The following is a 26,725-nucleotide window of genomic DNA, read 5'->3' as shown; positions in this document are numbered from 1 at the left end:
GACACACTGAGCATGCGCAGCATCTCTCAGTCTGTAAGCTCTTGTGAGCAGGGCCCTCACTCCTATTGTTCCATATGACTGTTTGTTCTTTGTAATGTAATATAGTTGTATACGTCGCCTATGATTTATAAAGCGCTAGGAAATTTGATGGCGCTATATAAATAAAGATTATTATTATATGCTCAGTGTCACATAATACAGTTTATTACATCTGTATTACACTGTATTAGGAGAAGAATAGCTTGAACAAGCGATCAGAGGATCACTTGTTCAAACCAAACTGTTAAAGTAAAAAAAAAAAAAAAAAAAGTTAAAAACACTTCATATAAACATTTATTAATAAAAAGAATTAAATAAAATTAAAGTCCCTTAAACACAAACATTCCCTAAACATATCTAAAAAGTAAAAAAAACACAAAATCACCAGAAAAAACCCACATATTTGGTATCGCCACGTCCGTAACAATCTGTACAATAACTCAGTAACATTACTGGACCCGATTGGTGAGCGCCGTAAAAACGAAACCCGAAAAACTTGCCAAAAATGTACATTTTTCATTAAATCGCTTCACAAAACTGTTCTAAAAAGTGATCAAAAAAAGTTATGTACGCCAAAATGGTATCACTGAAAAGAACAACTCAACACGCAAAAAAAGCCCTAAACCAGCTCTGTCAACCGAAAAAAATTAGAGTTATATCTCTGTAAAGATGGCGATACAAAAATAAATGAGATTTTCTCTGTATTAGTTTTAATTCAATAAAATTGTAAAAATATATAAAAACTATATAAATGAGGTATCACCATAACCGTAGTTATCCATAGAATAAAGATAATGTTTTTTTTTATGGTACGGTGTATGACCCCAAAAAAAGTACAAGAAAAAAGGAAACCAAAATTGACAATTTTTTTTCCTACATACATTTAAGAGTTAATAAAATCTCATCAATAAGCTAAAGACCCACTTAAATGAAGTATTTGTAAAGTGTATCGAATGCCGCAAAAATATGGAATTAGACTTACCGGTAATTCGGTTTCCACTAGTGACCATGACGGCCCCCACCTGGAGGATGCTCCTATATCCTGTAGGGACAGGAAGTGCAAGAGATTAAAAGCTCCTCCCTAGCACCCAACAACAGTGTCTACCAAAGTACCACCCGGAAGGATGCAAGTGCAGAAAATTTACGTAGAACCATCTCCAAGAAGGAAGAAGGGAGGGAAATAATGGGGGGCCGTCATGGTCACTAGTGGAAACCGAATTACCGGTAAGTCTAATTCCATATTTCCACCACGTTCCATGACGGCCCCCACCTGGAGACTTACCAGATTACCCCATTATTTGGGAGGGACCACCGCCTGCAGGATTTTCCTGCCAAACGCCAGGTCCTCCTGGGAGGCAATATCCAAGCGGTAGTGCTTTGCAAAGGTCAAGGAACTTGACCACGTTGCTGCCCGGCATATCTGGTCCAGAGACGCACCCCTTTTTTCGGCCCACGATGTTGCCATGGCCCTAGTGGAATGGGCTTTAATGTCCCCCGGAAGGGAGGTGTTTGCGGTTTTATAGCAGAGAGAGATGGTGGATTTTATCCATCTGGCTAAAGTCTCTTTTGAGGCTTTTAACCCTCTATTCTTCCCCCCAAAGTTGACTAATAAATTTGAATCCTTACACCATTCTTTTGTTGCTTCTAAGTAAAAGAGAACACATCTCCTAACGTCTGCCACTTTTTTTCACGTTCAGATTTAGGATTAGCACAAAAAGAGGGAAGAATAATCTCCTGTCTACGGTGGAAATCCGACACAACTTTGGGGAGGAAGAGGGGATCTAATTTGAGAACTATCTTGTCGTCTAAGATTCTTAGAAAGGGTTCCCTGCGCGAGAGGGCATGAATTTCGCCCAATCTGCGGGCTGTGGTAATCGCAATGAGGAAGACCGTTTTAAATGTGAGGATTTTCAAGGTTGCAGAATCAAGAGGCTCAAAGGGGGGCTCTGCGAAAGTGTTTAGGACCAGTGAGAGATCCCAAGAAGGGACTGGGTTGTGTATATGTGGTTTAATACGTGAACAGCCCTTAATGAATCTTTTGATCCATCTGTGATCTGCTAAGGGGAAATCAAAATATATACTTAAGGCCGAAATTTGGACTCTAAGGGTACTTGGTTTAAGGCCAAGAGAAAACCCTGTTTGTAAGAAATCTAAGATTTGACCTAGGTTTGGATTCTCTGGAGAAGAGGGATAGTCTCCGCACCATGTACAGAATTTTTTCCAGATCTTGGCATAAATAGCGTTAGTCACTGGTTTCCTGCTTGCTTGAATAGTGTTGATCACTTTGGTAGAAAGGCCTTTGGTCATTAGGTATGCCCTCTTGTCGTCTAAGATCCAGGCCGTGAGTTTTAAATGTCGTACGTCTTGATGGTACAATGGACCCTGTAGAAGAAGATCCTGACGATAAGGTAGATGAACAGGATTATCTATAGCTAGTTCCTGAATAACCGGGAACCAACTTCTTTTTGGCCAGTATGGAGCAATAAGAACCATTAATACCTGTTCTGTTCTCAATCTTTGTAAGATTTTGGGAATCAGGGGTATGGGAGGAAAGGCATAGACTAACCCTGACCCCCATGCATGACTGAAGGCATCTAACCCTGTAGGAGAGCCCCTAGGGTCTAAAGAGAAGTATTTAGGGGATTTATTATTTAGGTGGGTCGCGAAAAGATCTAAGGTTGGAGTCCCCCAGATATGACAAATTTCCCTGAAAGTTTGCGGGTTTAGCGACCATTCAAGTGGATCTAATGTAACCCGGCTTAAAAAATCTGCTTCTATGTTTTCTGTACCTTTCAGATGAACAGCTGAGAGGGATAGAAAATATGTTTCCGCCCACCGAAAAATCTGATGTGATAACCCTGACAAAGGTTTTGACTTTGTGCCCCCTTGTCTGCGCAGATAAGCTACTGTGGTAGTGTTATCAGAAAGGATTCTTACATGTTGATTTCTTATGTGCAAGTGGCTCTGTTTGAAGGGTTCTAGGACTGCTTTTAATTCCCGGAAGTTTGAGGACCTAGAACGAGTCTGGCTGTCCCACTGACCTTGAAAATAGTGGCCTGCTAACACAGCCCCCCAACCTGTCAGGCTTGCGTCCGTTCGTATTGTCAAGACCGGGTTAGGATTCCACCAAACCCCTTTCTTTAAGTTTATGGGATTCTTCCACCATGATAGGGAATGTTTAACTAAAAGGGGAATTTTTACCTTGTGGTCTAGATGTAGAGGGTTTTTGTCCCATACCCGGATTGTCCAAGCCTGCATAGTCCTTGTGTGGTTCTGAGCCCATGCCACGCACTGGATACAGGACGTCAGAAGGCCCAGAAGACTCAGAGCTGCTCGAATGCTGCACGACTCCTTTCTCTGGAAGAGACTCACATTTTCCTTTATTTTTTGGATCTTTTCTATCGGTAGGAAAGAACTCTGTTTCACAGAATCTAGATTCACCCCTAGAAACTTTTTCACTTTCTCTGGTTTTAAATCAGATTTTTTCTCGTTTATGACCCAACCTAAGTCCTGGAGGAGACCTATGACTATCTGAAGGTGGGTCTTTAGATCTAGTTTGGTTTTGGCGACTAAAAGTAGATCGTCTAGGTAAGGTACTATAACTATACCCTTCAACCTTAGATGGGCCACTACCTCTACCATAATTTTTGTGAAAATACGGGGTGCTGAAGAGATCCCAAATGGCAAGGCCTTGAATTGAAAGTGAAGTATTTTCCCCCCCGGGGAACGAGCTGTGAATCTGAGATATTTTTGGTGATCCTGACAGATAGGGACGTGATAGTACGCGTCTTTCAGATCTATAGTACATAAAAGATAATTTTGGGGGGGTCGCTGACTTTATTCCATTTTGAGGTGTTTGTATTTTATGAACCGGTTTAATTTTTTCAGGTTTATAATTAGACGGTAAGACCCATTGGGTTTTTTTTACCAAAAATAGAGGGGGATAAAATCCTTCCCCTATTTCTGTCTCCGGGACTGGAGCAATCACATCCATTTGAAGTAACTGTTGGATGTTGGTCCAGAGATGGAGAACTTGTTTTTCTGGAAGTTTTGGAGGGGTCTGAAAATGTTGTGGGGGAATATAGAGAAACTCTACCCTGTAACCTGACTGGATGGTCTGGTGTATCCAAGGGCTTTGGCAGATTTTTTCCCATTCGAGCCTGAAATGGGAAAGTCTCCCCCCCACCTGCAAGTCATTGTTTTCTCTGTTTATGGTCGGGGTTAGAGAAAAACCCACGGCCTGCCCCTCCTTTTGCGTAGCTCCATCTCCCTGTTTTTCCTTTGCCCATAAAGGGAGTTTTCTCTTCCCTGGAAGTACGAAAGGGAAAGGGAAAGGAGGGTTTTTTTGGGGGAAGTCTATTAACTGGAAACCCCTTTTTTCTGTCTGCAGCTTTCTCTAGTATAGAGTCTAATTCGCTGCCAAACAAGAATTCGCCCTGGAAGGGTATACCACAGAGCATAGACTTGGATTTTGTATCACCACCCCACTGTTTTAACCAGAGAGATCTCCGGACAGAGTTGGTCAAGGCCGCCTCTTTGGCCGAAAATCTAAGAGCCTCCGCCGAAGCATCTGCTAGAAATGCTGTGGCGGATTTGAGGAGGGGTAGACTCTATAATGGATTCTCTTGAGGTCTTATTTGCAAGGTGGGATTCTAATTCTGATAACCAGAAATATAGAGTTCTGGCAACAGAAGTGGAGGCAATGTTGGTTTTAATATTTAAAGAAGACGTCTCCCAAGCCCTCTTTAGTAGGGCATCAGATTTACGATCAAGGGGGTCTCTAATTGGGCACTATCGTCAAATGGGAGATCCGTTTTTTTAACTACCTTAGCGACTTGTATGTATCTCGTCCCATAGTGTATTATCCTCAAATTGCAACCTGTTTCGGAATTCTTTGGGGATTGAAATTCTTTTCTCTGGTTCCTTCCACTCTGATAACACTAAATCTTTTAATGTGTCAACTACCGGGAAGCAACTTTTCTTCCTATATTTAAGTCCCCCAAAGAGGTCATTCTGGACTGAAGTGGGTTCAGACACATCTTCTATTTCTAATGTGTTTCTTAGGGCTTTTAATAAGCTGTCTAGATCTTCCGATGCAAACAAGTATTTTGTGTGCCCCTGATCCTTAGAATGTACCTCCTCTAAGTCTTCTTCCAGTCTTTCGTTAATAGAACAGGAAGGAAAATCTGAATCCTGATCAGAAGAGGACGACTGAATATATCTAGGTTTTTTCCTAGGTGGTTCGGGTAAGTGAGCAGCAATAGAGGAGGATAATTCCTCCTTTATTGCGGACCTAATTTCGTCCATTAATGACGATCTTTCCTCCTTTTGAATTTTAGTTAGACAGTCTGGACTCTTTCTATAATCGTCGGATAATTTAGAATTACATATGCCACATCTTTTAGAGGGTTTTTTAAGGGGTTTATCTCTCTCTCTCTCTGTTCTTTTTCTTTAGATTCTTTTTGCTCTTTCCCCTAAGAAAAGCATACATGATAACAGTCAATAGACAGGTATGAAATGTATGGTGAGAGAGAGAGAGCGATCAGCCCAGGGCTTGTACTTACGGGTACCAGGACCTGGAACAGGTTTGATGCGTCGTCAGCCATGTTTGCTGGAAGCATCCGAGCCACCCAAGATAGGTTTCTCCAGGGACGCTTATAAGGATTTCTGGCGCGTCTGGAGAGGCTCGTCCCTCCTCCCCCTTCCGGTGTGACCGGAAGTGATCGGGCTCCTGGACTGAGCATGAGTCCACGGAGCCGGGCCTTCGGGTCCGCCACTGATGACGTGACTCCGGCGCCCTGGTGATGCGATTACCGGAAGTCGCGTCATCATGATGACGCGACGCGACGCGGCCCGACTTCCGGTACGCGGCCACTCCGGAACCGCGCACCGGAGACGCGCGCACGTGCGCCACCATCCCCTGCTGTTCGGCAGAACCCTCCACCTGCCGAGGACCGACGCCCACTCGAACGCCGGTCCCCAAACAGAAACAAGGCTCCAACGAGCAGGTATTTCAATCTGGCTGCTTGCCCCCCCGTATCCGGCCCAGCATTAGTCTCCCGGGACCGCTGGATGGGCCGGGGCCGGATGATGCGGGGGGTGGGAAGGAGGTGTTTTTGTTCCCCTCCACTCGCTTGTGGAGGCGGAACTCAGTAAAAAGTAAAAAAGTTTAAAAACTCTTGTGTCTCCATAAGGAGACTCTCTTGCATCCTATATCCCGTAGGGACAGGAAGACACTGGTGTTGGGTGCTAGGGAGGAGCTTTTGATCTCTTGCACTTCCTGTCCCTACAGGATATAGGAGCATCCTCCAGGTGGGGGCCGTCATGGAACGTGGTGGAAAATAAGCCCTTATTTGTCCAAATTCCCCCCCCCCAAAAAAAAATTGTATAGCCAATAAAAAGGGACAAGGCATAATCTGCTCTGAATGGTGCAGCTTCCCTTAGATGCCCTGGCGTGTGCCCATACACCAGGTTACCCCCACATATGGGGTATTGTTATACTCAGGAGAGATTGGGTATCAAACTTTGTGGACAGTTTTGTTATTTTATCCACTGAGAATTTGTACATTTTTTGAAAAACACATTCATTTAGCTAAAAAAATGTAAATTTCAAAATTGCATCCGATCTTGTTTTATCCCTTGTAAAATAATTCATGAAAGTTGTTTTACATACATTAAGGGGTGTAGTTTTTATAATGGGGTAACTTATGGGGTCTTACTTTTATTTAGGCCTGTTAAAGTGACTTGAAATCTAAGCAGGTCCTGCAAAAGCGTGATTTTGTGTTTTTTATGAAAATGTGAGAAATCGTACCTAAAGTGGTGGGGAGGAGGAAAATAACACTGAGCATGCATTCACACATGGTATCGTAGCATTTGTTTTTCGTCATTTTTTCAAGTGTAAACAGCTTGTAAACATTTTCACATCTGCTTACACGCTTACACTTACAGCAATGAAGAAAAATGCTTCCAGAGTAGCCAAAAGCATTGTAACATTTAAAAACGCATGTGCTCTTACACATCTAAAACACCACGTGTGAATGCACCCGCACAGGCCTTGTTTGATCAACAAAGGCCATAAGGTTTTAGGTCCGCCAAAGTAAAATGGTTTACAAAAGCCACAAACAGTACTCGGCCTTCAGCCACATTTGCCCTAAAAACTCTGTTGAGTGCAAATTCTGTTTAAAATGCTTTCATCATAGACTTCTTGTGTCTGATAAGATTTCTGAAACTCAATTGTAGTTAGGTGTTCATTATGGCTTTCATTACTTAAAGGGAAAATCTACCGGCATAAAAACCTGCAGACTGTGTTATATAGCAGCCCGGGGGATCTGTGTAACCTTACCTTTGTGTGTGTCATGAGTAGCAGAAAAATTTGTGAATGCATTTTATGTTCCAGCTGGACTTGGAGCACTGGGCAAGTCCCCAAGTCCAGCTACAATCCTGGAATATAAATAAATTGGCCACATTCCTGCTGATTCTAAACGCCCACACACTATACTTATTAGCAGGATGTGTACATTAAAAATTAACTTTTATTCTTTATCGAGTAAAATATTCCCAAAAGGTAAAGTGCAATATCAGCTCACCAGTCACCAGAACTGGGTAGAGAAAGCCACAAAAAACTTAAATCATTAAATATTTTTCATTGGTTCAAATGTAAACATAAGCAGAATATTGATTACTGACATTTCAACAGGGACCAGCAAGAGAGTAATTAAATTAGATCTCACCAATCTTGTGCGTGATGGTTCTTGATCCAGGGAGACATTCCAGGAACGTAGGGCCTAGTAATCCCTACACTTGTATGATCACCTGGTGTCCCCGTTGCTCCTGTCCTGACAAGGACAGTCCCAAAGCTGTCCCTAATAGCAGCTGTTAATCCCTACTTACTGAGTGTTGTATGCTCCCTACGCGTTTCATGTACCATAGGATACAATCATCAGGGGATAGATTAAATCATTGGCCCCCCATCTGCTGCTGTAGCTGTTAATGCTGTACTGAGCTAGATAGGGATCAGAGAGGGAATAAGCACGAGCGTGGCTCATGTGCTGGTTAAGAAACAGTATGCAAGAATATAGACGGGCAGTGGCTCCTATATTCACTAGCAGTCCAGTGTGGTGACTAGACTGTGTGGCTCCTATATTCACTAGCAGTCCAGTGTGGTGACTAGACTGTGTGGCGTGGGCGTCATATTTAGTGTACTTACTGTATTTAAAGCTAATATCATCCACCCTCGTTACGGGTCACGCTCCTGATTGGCCGGGATCGCGAGCTCGTCATCAAGTGGGAGGAGTCACCTTGTGGCTGGACTCCGTGAGAGGGGGCTGTACTTCCCCATGACATCACATGAAGTCCGCCTATCACGCTCCCTTCCCTGCTAATGGGCGTTACTACAGGTGTGTCCTTACAACAAAAGAGGGAGAGGGGGCGTGCTGTTTACTATCACCATGGAGATTGTATTGCATTGTCCGGCTCTTCATTCACTAGGTGTCTTATGCCACGCAATGCCTGTACAAGCTCATTGTTTAAGCTATCCATGGATCGTAACAGATATAGAGATTAATATGTAAAATAGATTTTTAGCTGATACTATACAAAGCAAGTGTCACAGAGAAGGCTATGCATAGAGGACAATGGGTTATTCATTAGAGTGTCGACAGGTAAGTCCTCGAGCAGAGAAATATATACACGGCTCTTGTGCTATCCTTATAGAAGCTGTGGAACAATTAGAGCCTATAGATTGTGCCACATATTCATTTATGAAGGAGAGCAATTCAGTTCAGAGATTTTACAAAAAACACCCAAAGTTTTGCATCTCATTCAATCCCTTTGGGGCTACTGTGTCCAACAGGAAGATCCACCTAGTCTCCTGTTGCAGGACCAATTTGTCCCAGTTGCCTCCCCTTGGAGGTCTTTTAATCAGTTGAATACCATGGAAGCGAATTTTATCTGCATCACCACTGTGGACCGCGTTCACATGGCGGGCCAGTGGTGTGTCCCTCCTGTGTGTTATATTTCCCAGGTGTGCTCCAATTCTCCTCCTGAATTCGCAAATCGTTTTCCCGACTTATTCGATTCCACACTCACAGATTACTCTGTAGACCACTCCCTCTGATCTACAATTAATGAATTGTTGTATGGTGTATACATTACCTGTTACTGAGGATGTGAAAGACTTGCATCTACTCATATACGGGCAGGCTATGCACCCACTACACTGAAAATTTCCTGTCATTTTGCTTTTTTCTAGCCAGGTGGGGTCACGGTACTCGGTATAGTGGCTATGAACCAACCTATCCTTCAGTGATCGACCCTTTTTATATGTAATTATGTAATAAACGCCCACACACATAAACAAAACACTGGACACACTGAATCCTCAACAGCTATAAAAGTATTGCATTATTCATTAAAAAAAAAATAAAAGACAGTTTTAGAAGCTGATAAAATATATTTAAAGCTCAATTCACATATATAAAAACTCATGAAAACTGTCCCAAAAAATAAACAAGAGTAATGTTACCATAATAAATAGTTCACTGGTACATTAACGCACTCTACTCATTTGATATGCAGACACTTTAGCGAAATGGACAATATATAAAGTGAGTAACACATGATCTGGGTTATAATTGCAACACATTGAGGCTCAAATAAAAAGGCCATTTTAATATAACATAACAGCTCATCTCTTGAAGCGTATTTTAGACTAACACTGGGTGTATCCTTCTTGGCCTACTTTGATATCTACAATTATGTACCCTAAAAAGGCTTACTCATAAAGTGGAGTGATTATTATAAATGAACCAAAATTTGCAAGGAAAAAAAAAGCTCACAAGATTTTAAAAGGTTTTTGTTTTCACCATTTGGCCCATGTACATTAGAGGAAGTCACTAACCATATCTGAAAAGTAACTAGTGTTATTAATGTAGGTGCAGGAATGAACCTATCTATCATCTCTAGGCAGAAATTACAGCGCATGTTATTGTAGTAACTCTTCCCAGGATATAGGTTTAGAAAACACTTCTCTTTCCAGCCACAAATCATAGTTCATCTGAAAGTCCTCTGGCAGCTCCACATGCTGACCGAGTACACTCTGGAGACAGTTGTCTACTGGGAGGAATTCAGGGTTTCTATGAGTCCGGTCATAACGCCGAGAGTTGAAGCGCTCAATGTTGGCTCTAAGAGCACATTCCTCAGCTTGGAAATCCCATGGACGAGCATCAAGATCTATAACAAATAAATATTATTACTATTAATAATTAATGCTGAAATTTAAAGGAATCAAAGAAAATAAAATCAAGTTCATCTTACCATTTCCATAGGCCCAATCGTCATTCAGACGGTGTCGCACTTTTTGATAAATGGCTGACATAGTTTTCATGTTGCTTTTTCTCCACTGCCGTCCTAAGTACTTTGTCTGTACTTTTAGCAGCTTAAGTACATACAGCTGCATCATCGCCTGCTTAACCTTCAGGGCTCTCTTCAGGATGGGGGCAGACTTGAAAACCACAAGCATCTATGGAAGACAAGTTATAGCAAGATACATAAATTACGTAAAAGGCAACATATTAGAACATTTAAAGTATCTAAGTCGTACAGTACAGAGATGGCGAACTGAGACAGTGACCAAACAGCAGCACAAAACCACTTATTTATTGCATAATATTTTTTGAAGAAATTTAAACAGTTATTGTTAACTAATTGCTCCATCATTGCTTTCTACGGTATCGGAGTCCTGAGGTCACCAATGGCATTTAAAGGAGGGAAATTTTGGAAGATCTACTCCCCTCCATGGCCCCCCGACTGGAGAAGGAGCTCCAATGAAAATCCAACACTGCCTTCTTACTCTTCCTGCACTCCCAGGATGTCAAGCTTTAAAATAACATTGATACGCCAAGGGAACAGCTGCCTCCTGTTTGAAAGAAATGTTTTAATCCTACCCAAGCTGCAACCACAAATGCTCCGAAGACAGCCCTAGTAGCTAAAGTGCAGCAAGCTGTTCCATAGGCCCTCTACTGTATGTGAAGGCTATTACTATTAGTCTGTCTACTAACCATGGTCCTGGAGTGCTTCCACTTGGTCAGCTTGTTAAGGATGCGCAGTAGATTTATGCATGAAAACAAGTTCCGCCAACAAAATCGATTATTATCTCCAGCTTCCTGTAAGGAGATCACAAGACCAGTGAATGAACATTCACCCATACAATGTGCCTATATGTGTGCAGTATATCATCTAAGCAAACTTACCAGGCTCTCGGCTGTGAGTTCAGGCAGTTCATGAACCACACAGTAAGGATAGTCAAGAACTGAAATACTAACAGGTAAAGAAAAATTAGCCATGCAATTTACCAGAAAAATAACTGTTTCCACCTCTTAGCCAACTTACCTATTTTTGGCCGTGATGTAAGACATAATGTTTTGATTAAAAAATTTCAATATTAATGGAATGCAATTGGCAAACACCAGATGCTGAGCCATATATTCCATCTGCGGAAAGAAAAGAGATCTTACTTACTGATCGTATATGTCTAATATACATCATACAATGGAAAAGATTTTTTTTTATTAAAAACTGTTCCTCTGGTTGGCATATGCAGCACATATTTCTATATGCATTACAGACAAGGCATGAATAATGCTGACAAAAATAAGAAATGCGTTGAAAGGGTTTTCCAACGAAGACAAGTTAGGCCCTATCCATGGAATAGGGCCTAACTTGCTGATCAGTGGAGGTCTCAGTGCTGAGACCCCTGCAGATCGTGAAAACTCGCTGCTCCTTAGACTAATGGAGCAGACGAATGCGCGGCCATCTGCCCTATTAGCCTGAGGAGCGGCGGTGGGTCCGTCGGAGACATCGGTCCGTCCGTCAGCACTGAGACCCCCACTGATCAGCAGGTTAGGCCCTATCCCATGGATACGGCCCAACTTGTCTTCGTGGGAAAACCCCTTTAAATCTGGGAATACAGATGGGCGTAACATTCTAACTATGCAACAGATGAAGACCTATATGACACTATACTGTACTGTGTGTGGTAATTTGATAGTTAAGTATCAGTCTCTACATTCTTAAATGCCTTAAAAGGAATTCTACCACTAGGTTTGAGCCTAATAAATAAGAACAATTCCTTTATTTATATAGCCACACAGATAATGCAGCGCTACACAGAGTTTGCCATTTCAGTCCCTGTCCCCAATGGGGCTCACAATCTAATGAACCCACCAGTATGTTTTGGAGTGTGGGAGGAAACCGGGGACCCGGAGAGAACATAAAAATTCTTTGCAGATGTTGAGCTGTATGGAATCCAGGACCCCAGAGCTGCAAAGCTGTAGTGCTAACCATTGAGTCACATTGCTAAGTGGATGAAGTGTAACCAACACAGTACTTGAACCACCGGTATATTTTTGTTATGCGCCAGACAGTACTGCACTGCCAGTGGGCACATGTTCGGAAAGTAAAAGTAAAAAACTGAAATAGAATGGATCAGTTGTAAACCCCATTGAAATCAATGTAAATTATAATGTCATCCGTTATAAGTCAGTGATGGGCAACCTTTTGAGCTTGGTGTGTCAAAATTCGCCAAAAAACCGAGCATAACTCGGGTGGTGTGTCACCTTGACAAAAAAAAAAACAAAACATAATTTTGTGATATTTATAGTTTTAAATAACAAATATGTATAATTATTTAACTTCTAGGGTACTTTAATCCTAGGTTGTGTGATTGATCCTACCATGTACTACAGTATGGCAGTATATGGGGATTTTCCACATCATCTATTTATTACAATGTGCTGGACAATCTCTCAGCCTCCCGGCTACTGCACCTGGCCGTGTAGGAGCAGAGGATGAAACTTAACTCTCCGGCGGCCGCGTGTCAGCACTGACACGCGTGTCATAGGTTGGCCATCACTGTCATAAGTTGTACAAATGATCCATTCTTCATTTTTTTCACAGAAAAAAGAAAAAGCTTGCAGTACTTTTTTTTCCGTTCCAAAAAAAAAAAAAAAACTGATTCAAAACGGATGGTGCCAAACTGACCATAACAGATGACATTAAGTTATGTAGACAAAAATAGATCAAAAGGTAGATAGGCAATTAGAAATAAGAGATCAGTAGGTAGATGGATAAATTTGTTTCAGGGAAGGATACATAGACAGATATAGAAGCTATAGATCAGTGTTTTGAAAGTGGAAGTGTAATTAAAAAAACCAATTCTTCAAAAAGAAAACTGATACTAACTGACACTAACCAAAAGACAAGTGTCCGTTTGTTTTTTAACAAGGAAACGTTAGTGTCCATCTACTTAACTGATATCCTACATCTTCACAAAAAAAAACAAAAACATGGGTGTTGGAATATAGATACGCAAGTTAGCACTACTCACAAAATTGGAACCAGGCATCAGCTGTATATCCCAAACAGAACATTGAGCATTGGCAGGATTAATGCCCGATATACTGAATACATGATTACAATAAGTACAGGGAGGCGTTGTTCATTACAGGAAATATGCCCAATATACAGATATGTATATAGATAAAGCACAGCTTTTTGACCTAATGGGCTTTTCTAAAACACTTGGCAGCCTAGAAGAAAGCATACCTGATAAACATGGTTCAGCTTGAAATGCTTTAGTAACAGCAGCAACACAGCAGAAATAGCTTTGACAATTATCTCTTTGTGTCGATTGACATCTACTCCTAGTTTCATGCTCTGAAGAACAGTGGTTCTATGAGAAAGAATAAAATGATTTAACTTAATACTAAAGTAAGCTAAATTCATGTAAAAGAAAACTTACAGAAAGGTGCACCTATTCAGTGTTACTTACGGCATTTCTTCCGGAAGCACATCTGCCAGTATATTAATGGAATCTGTCTTGGCTTTGGAAGTAGGTGCAGCAGCAAGCAGGATCTTCAGTAAAGCAATCTGAATGGATTACAAAATAATTATTACGCATAGGATTTTTAATACAATCTTCACTGCAAATTACTGGACACAATGGGGGAGATTTATCAGAGGTGTCTGAGGTAAAACTGTTCTAGTTGCCCATACAAACAAATCAGAGCTCTGCTTAAATTTTATTTAACAGCTGTGAGAAAATAAAAGGTTGTCATGGGCAACTAGAACAGTTCTGAACTCTGACACAATCAACCCTGGTAGATACCACAATCAATAGCAACCGCACCATCTACCATATTTCTTGAACTCTAAGAGGCACCTTTCAGTAAGAAAAAGTTCCTGCGTCTTATAGTCAGAAGGACCCAGCACTGCCAGACCCTCCTGACCGTTGTAATGGAGATCGGGGGACTGCTCCTCTCCATCTGAGAAAGCAGAGGCTTGTCACTCCTTACTTTGACTCCTGGTCACCTGACACTAACACTAAAGGACCTTTGACGATGCAATCGGGTCATGCAAATTTCAAGTCACATGACACGAAGTGAAGGGAAAGTTCAGTACACATAGTGAGATGTCTGTGCCCTGCAGCTACATGGAGAATGTGAGTAGCTGTAGGGCTGGGGAGCTAGAAGGGAAGGGTATACAGAAGAGATGAGTGTGATTGTTATACACGTGGGATAAAGAGCTGGTGGGGGAGGGCTTATTTATTCTAAATGTCTGATGAAATGTGGGGGGACGGAGGCTGGTAAACTGAGGATATGATAAATATGGTGCATAGGAAGCTGAGGGGGCGTTTACACATGACGTTTTGGGGATTTGTTTTACTGCTTGGAAAGCGTTTTTCTTCATTGCTACTTACACAGCAGCAGTGCTAACATTTTTGTAGCTGCTTACACTTCCAGCAATGAAGAAAGCATCCAAACGCATGATAACAAGAAACTCATCCGTGCTGACGTGTTTTAAAATGCATCATGAAACGCCACATGTGAACGCACTCTCAGTCTACGGAGGATGTTAGTCATTATAAATGGTTGAAAGGGGATGATGTGCTTGCATGCAACAAGGCTTTATCTATACATGTAGCAGAGCTGTGTGAATTTATATAGAAGATGTAAATGTAGTGGAGCTATTACAGAGATTTGTTTCGCCACCCAATGGGTGTCAAATATATTTAGCGTTTTTTTATGTTTAGATCTGGGGTGCATATTATAGTTCAAAAAAGATGGTAAAATTGTTATTCACAGAGAATGTGCTGTCCTGGTCAATGGAGTCCAAAAGCTTAGGATAGAGAGTATATAATGCACTCACCATATATTGAGGTAAACTTGGGAGAAGACCCTGGTATAAGATTTCTGCCGGAACTTGTTCAACCTCCTCTTCACCCTAAGTTACAATTACAACAAGTGTAAAATTAAATGGGAGAAAGAAGAAAAAAAAAAAAAAAAAAAAAAAGAGACAAACACCAAAATATCTTGGTCATACTTACACCTGAGAGTGGACACCTAATGAACTCTTCTTCTAGGCGAATCTGGACCTCAGCAACAGAAGTATATTTGTGCTAAAAGAAATGCAGAAAGTTCACATCACTCAATGTGTTCTGTTATACTATATCTATACACAGTGAATAATAGGGGAATGTATCATACATTTTACACCAGTTTCTGATCAAAAGGCGGTCGTCTTGGGTCAGGGTATAGCAGGAAGGGCCAATGCCCCTTTTTTTAACATTTAGAGCTGGAGTAAATGTGAATTTCTGGTCTAAGAGATATGCCTAATTTATCAAAAGGCATACCCCTTTTCCAAAATAAGTAGCAATTGTCTCACAAGCAAGATAGAGTACAGTCTGTGCTTGATCTAATAGGCCTAATTTACACGTTTGCCCATGGAGGCTGATGGCTGGTTCAAGCACAGAATTTTTATTTATTCAATTATTTTATAAAGAATGGCGTTTTTACCTCTTGTGTCAACACCCTCATCCTTAAGGTCAGTAAGCTCTTGTGAGCAGGGCACTCACTCCCATTGTTCTATTTGACTGTTTCTTCTGTATAATGTAATATTATATTTGTATATGTCCCCTATGATTTGTAAAGCGCTACAGAATTTGATGGCCCTATACAAGATTATTATTATAAGATTTCCGTTATACACTCCTTTTAGGAAAGCGTAACAAACTAAAAACGGAAGGTGAACAGAAGATCTCCTGTTCACCATCCATTTCCCAAAGACTTAAATGGAGCTTCTGTTATACTCCAGTACGCATGCATTAATAATAGTGGGAAAAAATATTTTTACAATAACAATGGAATCAGATGTGCACACACATAAACAGCACACTTACCAGCTTTAGAGTGCGAATACTCTCATGAATAGGACGCGGCAAACCAACCACTGTATCTGTGTCACTGTAGATTGTAGAGAGGTTATAGCGACAGCCACCTTTTATATTCTACTAAGCTACACAGTACAAGACTAAATTCTTTAGCTTACCTTCCAAGAGTGTAACCAATGAACTTACTGCGACTTGATTCCAAGAAGATCTCGATATCTTTTTCCCTGTTTACAGGGAACAGAATTAAAAGTTAAAGTGTGTGATGTACAAAAACCTGAATAAAATTATCATTATTGGACACAATTTTTTTCAAGTCCGGGAGATCACCTCTATTTTCAATGACAGGGACAATACGTTTTTGGCAATCTGGTCTCTCTGGTAGGATTATAATTAATCACAAAGCGCATCCTCTTCTCTCCCTCTGGGCGCGTTCACACGTTGCGTTTTGACCTGCGTTTTCATTGAGTTTGAAACGCATATACAACAGCTGAGGAGAGGTGATTTGCCTAATTACATCACTGTAAACGTTTCCGTTTACAAAACGCATCGTAAATGCGATGTTAACGCATGCGTTAACAAAGCGCGAACGCATGCGTTTTGTTAATGCATGTGTTAACATTGCGTTTACAAATGTAAACGGTAATGTAATTAGGCAAATTACCTCACATCAGCTGTTGTATATATGTTTCAAACGCAATGAAAACACAACCAAAACGCAAAGTGTGAATGCGCCCTCTAAGAAATACTACTTGGCTCACCCTAATAGGAACCCTTCCCTATTTTTCTTACTTTCTTCCTTTTTTTCAAAATAGATTTTCATCCTGAATTACCCCTGAATGAAAGCTCATGTGCTTAGGGTGATGCCACACACGGCGTTTTGAAACCGTTTTTGGTCCGTTTTTAAGCAGTCCGTTTAAAAACACATGCGTTAAAAAACGCTTCAGTTTTTTATTGTGCAAATTCTGAAAACCTGTCAAAAACGGATGCATTTTCAAAAAGCGCATGCGTTTTTTTTAACGGACTGCTTAAAAACGGACCTTACAGGGGTATTCCAATTTCAGCAAAATAATGTTAGTGTTTTTAAGATAAAAAGTTGTACAGTTTTCCAATATACTTTCTTTATCAATTCCTCATGGTTTTCTAGATCTCTGCTTGCTGTCCTTCTATAGAAAGCTTTTACATCTACATCCAATGCACAAAAATCTGACCATAGTCACACAGGTGCACGGCTTGTTATACCATAGAGAGTAATGTGTGTGATATAACGAGCTGCGCACCTGTGTGACCATGGTCAGATTTCTGTCCACTGGATGTAGACGTAGAGGCTTTCTATAGCAAGACAGCAAGCAGAGATCTAGAAAACAACAAGGAATTTATACAGAAAGTAGTTTTGAAAGTTGTAGAACTTTTTGTAATATATACAATAACATTTATTTGCTGTAATGGGAATACCCCTTTAAGTTACATGTGTCTTAGTGTAGGTGTGAATGCTATGGCCACCATCAAGTTCAAAATTTAAGTCCTCTGAATGGAACAGTGGTTTAGTGCTGTACTCCTCTTCAGCAGTCCTATAAAGTGGCTGCATACATACTTGACTGCTTCAACTACAGCAAACCTAAGCAACCCAGGAGTGTCCCATTACAAAAAGTACAATTCCATTGTAAAGAGTACAATTGGAATGCCGTACTGAGCTGACAGCGGTTCCGGCGTATTCATGAGGGGGCGATCCGAGGCACTGCTTCTCCCCCCCAACGCCATAGGCCGCCAGTGACTGCCAGGCTTCATGCAGCAGTCACCACCTAGTCCCTCCCCCTCATGAATTTGCCGGACCAAGCTGACAGTTCGGTCCAGCATTCTAATTGTAAGGCGTTGCAGTGTCTGCTAGCTTTATTGGAGGGTTCCAATAAAGCTAGTGGTTTATCACTGCTAAAAATGGGGTAGCGCTACGAGCTGCTTACTTTAGTAAGCAGCTCCTAGTGCTTTTTTTAAGGGATGACAGGTCCTCTTTAATGCTGCAGCATGTGCCTACATATGTAGAGAACCTAGGCTACTTCACCACAGTGCACATAGTGATATGAAAAGAAAGAAAAAAAAAAAACTGAGTTAGGCGATTAAAGGCCAACATTACACCTAAATACATTTTACTCTCACCTCACTTTTGGTGCCCAGGGTAAACCTTTTGGTAATGCAAGACGATCAGTAGCAGGTTGAGTAACCGACGGTGGCATCACCTCTTCCCGTTCGATGGAGAAGGGTTCACCCTCTAAGCTGTTTTCTTCATCATTTTCCTCTTCTTCATCCCTAGTATCATCTGTTTTGTATGGATCCCGCTCATTAAATGCATCAAGATTATCCTGTTTGATAAGTGCCTGGAAACAGAAAAGTGAAAGCCCAATTTTATGTACATACATTTACTGTATCACCTATAATATAAAATGCTATCAATGAGTTTATATAATTCATTTTAGGTTATGTTTGTCCAGTAAATATGATACCATGTTCTATCAAGTTGTTCAATGTAAGAATCCACATATTTCTAGGCAAAACACATTTCCCCAAGATAAAATATAGGGAATGAGATAAGGGCAGACTAGCTTCAACAGTAGATGAAATATGTGTGTACTTACCTTATGCTCCCTTCGGCCTCTTCTCTGCTGCTGCTCAATAAGATCAGAAGCTGAAGCTGGTGGAGATGCAGCTCTCATATTGCGGATTACTTTAATGCTATCTTCAGGAAGAGGTGGAAGCCCCAAGATCTCTCGCTTCTCTGCTTTCATCTTCAGCAAATCTTCAAAACCACCCAGAGTGCACTGAGAAGAGATGACTTATAAATACAGAAGCACAAAACTCATGGAAAAAACAAAGCCATATACTTACCAACACAGTCTTCCAGAGTAGCAACAGCACCTTTTTCATAGGAAAATGTGGAGCATGACCACTACAGAACTTTGTGACCATCCCAAAAAGTAGAACAGCAAACGGCTCACTGTTATATACGGGTGACCCTGCAGGAATACAAATCATTGTGTCACCAGATAAAAAAGCTCTATACTTTAAATAACTGCTGTATATATACTATATTATTTAGCCCTGCTAAAGTATGGCGGTCACATACATTAGGAGTGAGGGCACTGCTCACAATAGCTTACATTTATGAGAAAGGGATGACCAAGGTGGTATATGTGCTAATAGAATGGCAAAGGAAAAAACTGAGGGACAAAAGACATAAATAAAGCTGCGCAAACCAGTCAATCTATTTTTACAGAACACATGGGCCTGTAGAGTAACCTGTATAATTATATCAGCTGCTCAGGGATTACAAAGAGGGTGCTGAAGACAGTAAAGGTTAGAGTAAGGAGAGTTAAAGTGGCATGAGGGCAGTAGGTGGAAATGACAGGTAGGGCAATGCACACCTAGATCTGCGCAGAAGGTTTGTCTCATAGTTTTCCATTCTTCACTATCGTTTTCACCGTCCTCTCGTAACGTATCCACCATCAGATACATGATGTTCAAAAGTACACTGAAAAGCAAAGGAATATGTACAGTTTCTTTTCAACAAAAAAAAGGAACATTTTTTTCCCCAAAAGTTTTAGTCAACATAGGTTCCTCTTACCGAAGATCTGTGCTGTCAGCCAGAGAGATTGCCGGCTTCCTTACAGCATTACTGCAAGCTGCACTGTTTCTAAAAGACATTAGAATAAAAGTCTTCTATAGTGACTGTCAATGTTTACAAGCAGGCCCTGTCCTATTACCCATTCTACACATGAAACACTCCACTGGATCCAAGTTCTGTAGGACTGCAAGGTTTTCTGTTTTATTTAGCAAGCAATGTTATTTTTCTGTAAGAAGACATCTAAGCCCTTGTCAAATCTCGCCGCTGTGCCTGCAGTAACCAGCTCCTGAGGCAGGCTATTCCACAAATTCAGAGTTCTTATAGGAAAGAAGCCCGGTCACCTCTAGAGATCAAACCTTATCTTTTTATGTGATTTAATAAGAAACAACTTTTCATTCCCAACTCTCCTGTTTCCCTCTCAAAATCCAGGGCATCACTGGTGTCCAGAACTGTACGGCATATTCTAGGTGATGCCGAACCAACGCCTTATACACTTGTAATATTACATCTCTATCCCCAGAGTCCATAACTCATGACAAGATCCTGTTGGCTTTAGAGACAGCTGATTGACATTGAATGCAGTTTTTTATTCTATTTATCTACTAGTACACCCAGATCCTTCTCAGCGCTCTCAGATTTCCTCCCCCAAGGACATATGGTGTATGTGCATTATAAGTATCCATTTGCATAATGGCACAGTTACCCACTTTGAACCTCGTTTCCAAAGTGGATGCCCAAACGCTCAGTGTGGCCATGTCACCGTGTATTTAACGACAATATAAAAAAAGTTAGTATAAATTTGGGAGTTTGCCTAGTTAGTGGCTCCTCCACCTTTTATCTCCACATTCCAAATGTCACCCTGCTGCCTATGAACATCCTCCACAGACTGTATTACACTACACAGCTTGGTGTCATCTGCAAAAATAGACAGTGATATTAATCCTGTCAACTATATTGGTGCCAATTCTGGTTAGCAATCAATGACCAAAACTCTTTGGATACCCTTCACACAATTTTTAATCCAAGTGTGGATCATACTCTATTTTACCTATGTTTTAACCATTAGGTGTTTATAAGGAACAGTGCCCAAAAACTTGCATAGTCCCAGAACATTAGGCCCACAACAGTTCTTATATGTACACATGTGCTTGCCTCTTCATAAAAACAGATCAGGTTATTCTGACATCTTCTGTTCCTCCTAAATCCATGTTTGTTATAACTTATAATAATATTTGCTGTCACATATTGCTATATATATTCTCTAAATAGACCCAATACTTTTCCAACCATGGAAGTTAAACTAACACCTGTTTGGAGAAAAAAATAGAAACAATCAGCAGTGGATCCCTACAAATTATAGAACAAAGTTGTACATTCAGCTAGTCTATTATACTCGGATGCATTAGCCACACTAATACCAAGGACAGCAGATGGTATTTCTTCTATAGATGGTATTTCTTATACTGTATAAACAGAACTAAGGAAAAAAAACCACAAAACATTTCATAGTTTTGTCTTTGCCTGAAACCCAAGTAAAACAACTTCCGCTTCCATATCCCAGTGTCCATTGAATTCCTTTTTTTCTGCATTTATATACCTCAAAAAATGAACCCTTTATTTAAGGAACTTTAAAGAGTCACTTTAAAATATACTTCTTCTGTGTTCCTCAATTAGAATGTGTTTTATAGAACCGGGAAACTTAACATAGTGAAGAACTCATTAATACTCACTCAACTTCCATGTTAAGAAGTTCCACAAGGGCATTGAATGCACCAGCTTCTAGGAGCAGGAAGATGTTATGCCTCTGCCAGGTCTGCACTTCTGACTCTGAAGTGCACTCCCCAAAAGTGCCTATGCAAAAGAGAGATCTTGTCATGTCAAAGTGACTTAAAACTAATTGCAAACCAGAATGAACAACATGCAAGAAAAGCCATTGATATGTGCACTACTTACCCTGTGCCACATACAGAATTGCCCTTGCCACTTTCAGCCTTTTTTCTCTGGCAGTGACCTCCAGTGCATCAAGGAGCCGCATTGTGTGTGCACGTTGCTGGGACACATCCAGCTCGGTCCATTTCTTATCAGGCACTAAAATTAAAAAAAAAAACAGATTCTGAGCAGAGAGGTCCAGGCCATCATTACACCCAGGGGATATAGTAGACTGTCTTTTCTATCACCTTACCATGTAGTCTTAAATCTTCCTCAAAACATTTCCTGTTCAATTGGAATTCTGGGCCTTCTGTGTAGCTATACAGCTCTGTGATGGGAGACAAAGAGTCACTATTTGCATAACAGTAGTGTACAGCATCTTTACTGCAGCAACCTTACAAATACATTTTTAATTAAGATAATTGGGAAAACCGGACATAAACGCATGCGTTTTTAATGGACTGAAAACGCATGACTAAAAACGGGTTCAAAGCGCCACGTGTAACACCACCCTTATAATAATGCCTGCAACAGAGTCCAGGGGGCAAGTTGAAATCCCGTCTGGCCACATACTAATTAAATAAATGAAATTAAATAATTTAAATACCTTGTGTCAGTTTTCTGCTGGACAGCCCACTTTATGACAGTTTTGTCCGATTTCCCCCCACCCGCCATATTTACTGTATGGTGTGCCACAAAAACAACAGAGACTATAGCTGAAATCCCCTCCAGACCTGGTGGAGATCGCATCCAGATATACAAAGAGGCTGGAGAGCATAGGCGGGGAAAAATATTACAACTGTCTAAGCCACTATGAGAAATCTGATGTGCTAAAGACGTCTAAAGATCTCCTAAGAAACTCAAAGAAACTGGAGCAAGATTCTACCTAATGATACATCTACATCCAGAAGTGAGAATTATTTGGCCTTTATGGTGATTCAACTTCAGATTGTAAAAAAATATATATTTATATAAATAACATGATGCTTACATGAAGTGAACTACAGTTGTACTAGAATAATGATAATGTCATACCTGATAGCTCTGCAGCCCACTTGTCAGCGTCCGCATACACAAATTCAAGATCAGGAGACTCTGAGCAACCCTGAAAAACCAAAACTGTACTCAGAGCACATCTGGATTGGACAATGGATGAAAATACAGTAGAATGCCATTCTCTACTAAACTAGTAGTAGATGTTAGGCTTGTTTTAAAACAACAATGGTATGATTCAACATTCTGATAATGTGACAGTACACAGTCTAGTATAATCCCATGTACTGCTAATCAAGCTTTGGTAAATATGAACCTTTATGAATGTCATCTACAATGAAACATAAACCACATCTGGGTGTTTAGGGGCAAATATATTGGCTTATTTCTGACTTTTAGGGACAAAAAAACAGGACCATCAGTGTCACCCATGGAACAAATCTAATGTTATTGGGCAACATATTGAGGCTACTGCTTTAGGGAGACCTGCTTTAAATAGGATGCAGTGAAATCCAAGAGCAGCATGTTATAGAGCAGGAGGAGCTGAGGTAGAATAACATATAGCTTAATGGGAAAGGATTTTTGGGCTATGTTCACATCTTGTACTATCCCACTGTATGCTCAAAAAGTGGGATATGTTGTTCTGTTTCCTGCCACCCCCCTGGACTGTTACAAGAGTCTCCTCACACAGCGTACATTCAGCGGAGGCCAAGATGGATGCAGTAGAGTTAGCATGGGCCATTATGTCCTCCGTCGATCATATATGTCGCATAGAAGTCAAGACGTAAAGATGTAGCTTGCTGCCAGTAAGTGTCTATGTATACATTTAGCATATACACCGGGAGCTTTCCTGGTGTTTACGCAAACATAACAACGAAATGTGAATTATCCTAATTTATCATGTAGAAGTTCTTGCTTTCTTAAGATAGAAAGTGCAGGTGGGGTGTTCCCATAGCATACTGCCACTATCACAAATGTTTGACAGATCATAACCTAGAGCAGTGATGGCAAACCTTTTAGAGACCGAGTGCCCAAACCTCAACAAAGACCCGCTTATTTATCGCAAAGTGCCAATACAGAAATTTAATTTGTGATTTATACTCCCTTCTCTGTCACAGTTTTCATTGATACCAGCACCCTGAGGACACCAATAAAGCAGAAAATAGTCCCAGGTAGAGCTGTCACTTTAAAATAGCTCTTTGCACAGCAAGTCCTGGGCTGTCTGGGACTACAGGAAAATACCTGGACTCATCTCTGGTGATGCCCTGGGTGCCCACAGAAAGGGCTCCGAGTGCCACCTCTGGCACCAGTGCCATAGGTTAGCCATCACTGACCTAGAGAAAGCGAAATGCCCATGTCTCTCGATTGTTTTCTATCAGAGGTCAGGTAAAGTCTGGAATACTTTTACAACTACAGTATCAATCAGAAAACAAAATGCCCATAAATACAGCACCCTGTTCTCTGCTGCAGGGTGTCCTATGTATCACCATATATTGCATGTTATCACTGGGGGAAGATCCTGACCATTCAGCACATAGTGAGAAAACGCATCCTAACCTCGGAATCTTTGCGCTGGTTGCGGTTATATTCTCGCCCCTTTCCTGGCTGAGGGCTCCCGGCACCTAAAGCGCCAACACCGGTTCTCATTTTGTTGTTGACAATCAGCGAGCCGGCGGCCTCCATCTTCAATAGGAAACGCCCACGTAGCTCAAAGTATCGCGATTGCTAAGTACGTGGCGTGCGTCTTGTGGAACGCAATCAGTTAGGTATATTCTACGTAGTGCGTTCCACGCGGCTCCTGAAGGTCACGTGATAGACCTCAGGTGACCAAGGACGGCAAATATATTGAATGTGGTGCAGAGTGAGGAGAAACCTGCACGTGTGTTTTCTTCACAGAATGTAGATTGTTATGTAATAAAAAATTATGAAAACTGGTGCATTTTTCAGGTCTCAGTCAATCTGACTGCACTTAGAAAATAACTAACACAGCGCAAATGAAAATATAATTTAAAGTGTTAAATATATTTGGGCAAGCGTCAAGATAACAAACCTAACCCACACAAGATCAGGGCATCTCAAATGACATCACAGGGGGCAGCTGGGCACCTACGGGGCACCTTTACAAAGGGCTTTGCGAAGCACTTTAGTCAGACGGTGCCCGTTCTCAAATGTTAAAATGGCTTGTACAGGTATTTATACAAGTAGTGGGTGCGCTGCAAATTTAGGGGGTGTATTTAACTTTCAAATAGCATTGCAAGCCCTCGGCCTAACATGCACCATTAGAAAGATGGTTAACTCTATCGGACCTGAGCAGGGAAGCGACACATTCATGATATCAGACACATGATCTTAGTGAACCGCGGCACACTGCATTACCGTCGGCCAATGCACTTTCTGTGAACTCCATTGACTGGGTAAGTAAATGTGTTGAAAAATGGTTAAATGAGTTAGACCACTGGTCACAACCCAGCAGCAACAACGGACCTAGAGGCAGGGGTGTACCTAGCCTTTCTGCTGCCTGAGGCGAACTTCACAAAGACGCCCCCCCCCCCCCACCCTTACCGCGACATATATAGTGGGATACATTGTGAATTCTCTCACCGTATCATTACAATAGAGAAAATGCAGTGTGAACACGGCCTTCCTCTCGTCCTACAGGCAGCACTGATAGCACTGATGGGGTAAGAGTCTGGAGTCCTAATTATGACAGGAAAGCTGACGCTATGCTCCGCAGAAGCTATCAACTCTCAGCAGCCATGGCTAAGGCATCTCTTGCTACTGTGCCTGTTGCACGAGCCTTAAGATTATGGCTAAGCCAGATTGGTCGGGACATTTTGGATGGAGTCCCTAGAGAAGAAATTTATGAGAATTTGTCTTCTGTTAAACTTGCAGGCGATTTTCTGTGTGATTTTTCTCTTGACTCTTTAAAACTTGCATCTAAGAACATGCTAACGGCTAACTCTGCACGTCGTGCCCTGTGGATAAAGCCCTGGACAGGGGATGTAGCCTCCAAACATCACTTCTGTTCACTTCCCTTCCACCCATCTTCCTTGTTTGGGAAAGACCTGAAGGAGGTGTTGAAGAATCTTAGTGAAGATAAGGGGAACTCTTTTCCACAATTAGCCAGTACCTCCAAAAAACCGAGCTTTCCACCTAGAAAAGCAAGACCGGAAAGACCTTTTCGTGCATTTCGTAACCGACGTAGAGGAGTTCAGAAGTCTAAAGACAGAACTGTCTTCCACAGTAAAAAAAAACGAGAAGCCTGACTTCTGACGCCATGCCAGGTCTGTCTCCAGTAGGTGCAAGGGTGGCAGACTTCGCTCACTTATGGACAGACATCACATCCGATGCTTGGGTACTGTCCACAGTAAAAAACGGATACGCTTTGGAATTCGACAAGATTACGCCAGAAAGATTTTTGAGTACAAAAATCGAGAAATCTCAGATCCTTCCCTTGTTGCACGAATTTATCCAAAAAAGAGCTCTAGAAGAAGTCCCTTTGTCAGAAAGAGGAAAAGGAGTGTACTCCGCCATATTTGCTGTACCAAAGCCAAACAACAGGTGGAGATTAATTATAGACCTCCGCTATCTAAACAGATTCTTGACCAAAATTGCAATCAAGATGGACTCCATAAAATCAGCCACCGCCATTCTACAGCAAAGCAACTACATGGCCAAAATAGACCTGGCCGATGCTTATCTCCACATTCCCATCAGGAGAGGTCACAGAAAATATCTGAGAATAGCAATTGTGACCAATTCAAGAACTCTTCACTACCAGTTCACCTGTCTGCCATTCAGCATTACATCAGCCCCTCGCGTCTTCACCAAGACCACCATAGTTCTGGCGGCTGCACTGAGACTTCGGGGGATACAGATCGTGCCCTATTTGGACGACTGGCTGATCATAGCAGAGAATCAATCTC

At 41.4% G+C, this 26,725-nt stretch overlaps 1 protein-coding gene across 1 annotated transcript; it reads right to left on the bottom strand.

The window, feature by feature from the left end:
• Nucleotides 1–9,470: 9,470 nt before the first annotated feature.
• On the bottom strand, nucleotides 9,471–24,526 carry STRIP1 (striatin interacting protein 1). Its single transcript, XM_072137404.1, has 21 exons — nucleotides 24,357–24,526; nucleotides 22,842–22,911; nucleotides 22,060–22,134; nucleotides 21,831–21,965; nucleotides 21,608–21,728; nucleotides 19,878–19,946; nucleotides 19,678–19,784; nucleotides 19,142–19,269; nucleotides 18,892–19,074; nucleotides 18,416–18,633; nucleotides 16,423–16,488; nucleotides 16,274–16,337; nucleotides 15,422–15,493; nucleotides 15,244–15,318; nucleotides 13,868–13,965; nucleotides 13,642–13,768; nucleotides 11,428–11,528; nucleotides 11,289–11,355; nucleotides 11,097–11,201; nucleotides 10,354–10,558; nucleotides 9,471–10,269 (listed from the first exon to the last, which is right to left on the bottom strand). The coding sequence occupies exons 1-21, from the start codon at nucleotides 24,480–24,482 to the stop codon at nucleotides 10,022–10,024; spliced, it is 2,460 nt and encodes an 819-aa protein (XP_071993505.1). The 5' UTR covers nucleotides 24,483–24,526; the 3' UTR covers nucleotides 9,471–10,021.
• Nucleotides 24,527–26,725: the final 2,199 nt, after the last annotated feature.

Source organism: Engystomops pustulosus, chromosome 2, assembly GCF_040894005.1.
Source record: "Engystomops pustulosus chromosome 2, aEngPut4.maternal, whole genome shotgun sequence".
Classification (NCBI taxonomy): domain Eukaryota; kingdom Metazoa; phylum Chordata; class Amphibia; order Anura; family Leptodactylidae; genus Engystomops; species Engystomops pustulosus.
Note: the sequence above shows the minus strand (reverse complement) of the source record. Positions and strands in the feature narration are given on the sequence as shown.